Source organism: Puntigrus tetrazona, chromosome 13 (genome assembly GCF_018831695.1).
Source record: "Puntigrus tetrazona isolate hp1 chromosome 13, ASM1883169v1, whole genome shotgun sequence".
NCBI lineage: Eukaryota > Metazoa > Chordata > Actinopteri > Cypriniformes > Cyprinidae > Puntigrus > Puntigrus tetrazona.
This window is the reverse complement of record NC_056711.1, coordinates 28,680-29,867: the sequence shown is the minus strand read 5'-3', so window position 1 is coordinate 29,867 and position 1,188 is coordinate 28,680. Positions and strand designations below refer to the sequence as shown.

The 1,188-nt window shown below is 30.0% G+C and overlaps 1 protein-coding gene across 1 annotated transcript in view; it reads left to right on the top strand.

Annotated features, from left to right (window-relative positions):
• Nucleotides 1-1,188, top strand: part of LOC122356752 (transcription factor 4-like) — a gene marked incomplete at its 5' end in the record, with an annotated part of 14,340 nt that overhangs the window by 2,338 nt on the left and 10,814 nt on the right. The window contains one exon of the mRNA XM_043255811.1: nt 794-872. Coding sequence (XP_043111746.1) covers nt 794-872 — 79 coding nt within the window. The remainder of the gene's footprint in view (nt 1-793; nt 873-1,188) is intronic.

Genomic DNA, 1,188 nt, shown 5'->3' with positions numbered 1-1,188 from the left:
GGTAATATATGTGTAACAAAACTAAAAGAAAAGAGCATTTCATGTGAGTCTTGTACAACAACTATACTTATTATAAAATACTAATTTAAAAGAAATACATTTTAAATATACATTTTTATGTGTGTTTTCAAATGATTAATCTCATCCAAATAAAGAAATAATGTGTACAGAGCATATTAATTATGTATATACAAATACACACAGTTTGAAACACACGTTTATGTTAATATTCTTAGATTTTATATTATATATAAATATTTTTGATATATAAACAACAAGTTTTTCTTAAATATATGCACGCATGTCATTGTATTTATACATTAATAAACACAGTACGCACGCATATATATATTTAGTAAACAGAACTTTTATTTTGGATGTGGATGTCGTTTGACAGCACAATTTTTTTATTTATTTTTTTAATTGCAAAACAAAAATATACGCAACTACAGTTTTAACTTTTCAGAATTGTGAGATATAAACTTTTTTGAAGTTTTCTTGAAGTAGTTTATTTTTCGTTCTGTGGCAGAAACCGCCATAAAAAGCGCTTTCAGAGAGAGGATTATATAAATAGACATTATACAGCAGCGTTCACATTAAGACCAGAGACATCTACAGCTGCATGTGACTTCCTTTTTCCTTTCAAATACACCTTAGCCAGGAAAATCATTCAGTTGCATGTGGATTGCTGTAGAGATGATGTTTCAGCTCCGTGATGATGAAGATGATGAAGATGAAGATGATGTGTGTGTGTTTGTTCTGGTTTGTCATTGCTGTGTGTTTATGTTTTTAGATCTATTCCCCCGATCACACCAATAACAGCTTCTCATCCAACCCCTCCACTCCTGTGGGATCTCCTCCCTCGCTCACAGGTATGTGTGTGTGTGTGTGTGTGTGTGTGTGTGTGTGTGTGTGTGTGTTTGCACCGACGTGATTACTCTGTTCACTGCTTAACTATGCTACATAAACTGAGTACTGTTATTTATGTGCCATCAGGTTTATTACAGTTAACTAAATTTAATTTAACTATTTAAATTTAAAAATATAAATATTTTAGCTACTGTCCAAAGAAAAACTGCAATAGAAAAATTTTATTCGAAATATATAAATTAGTGATGTCCCAAGAATAATCACAGTTAATTGCATCCAAAATATATATATATACTATAAATATATATATATAAAGTA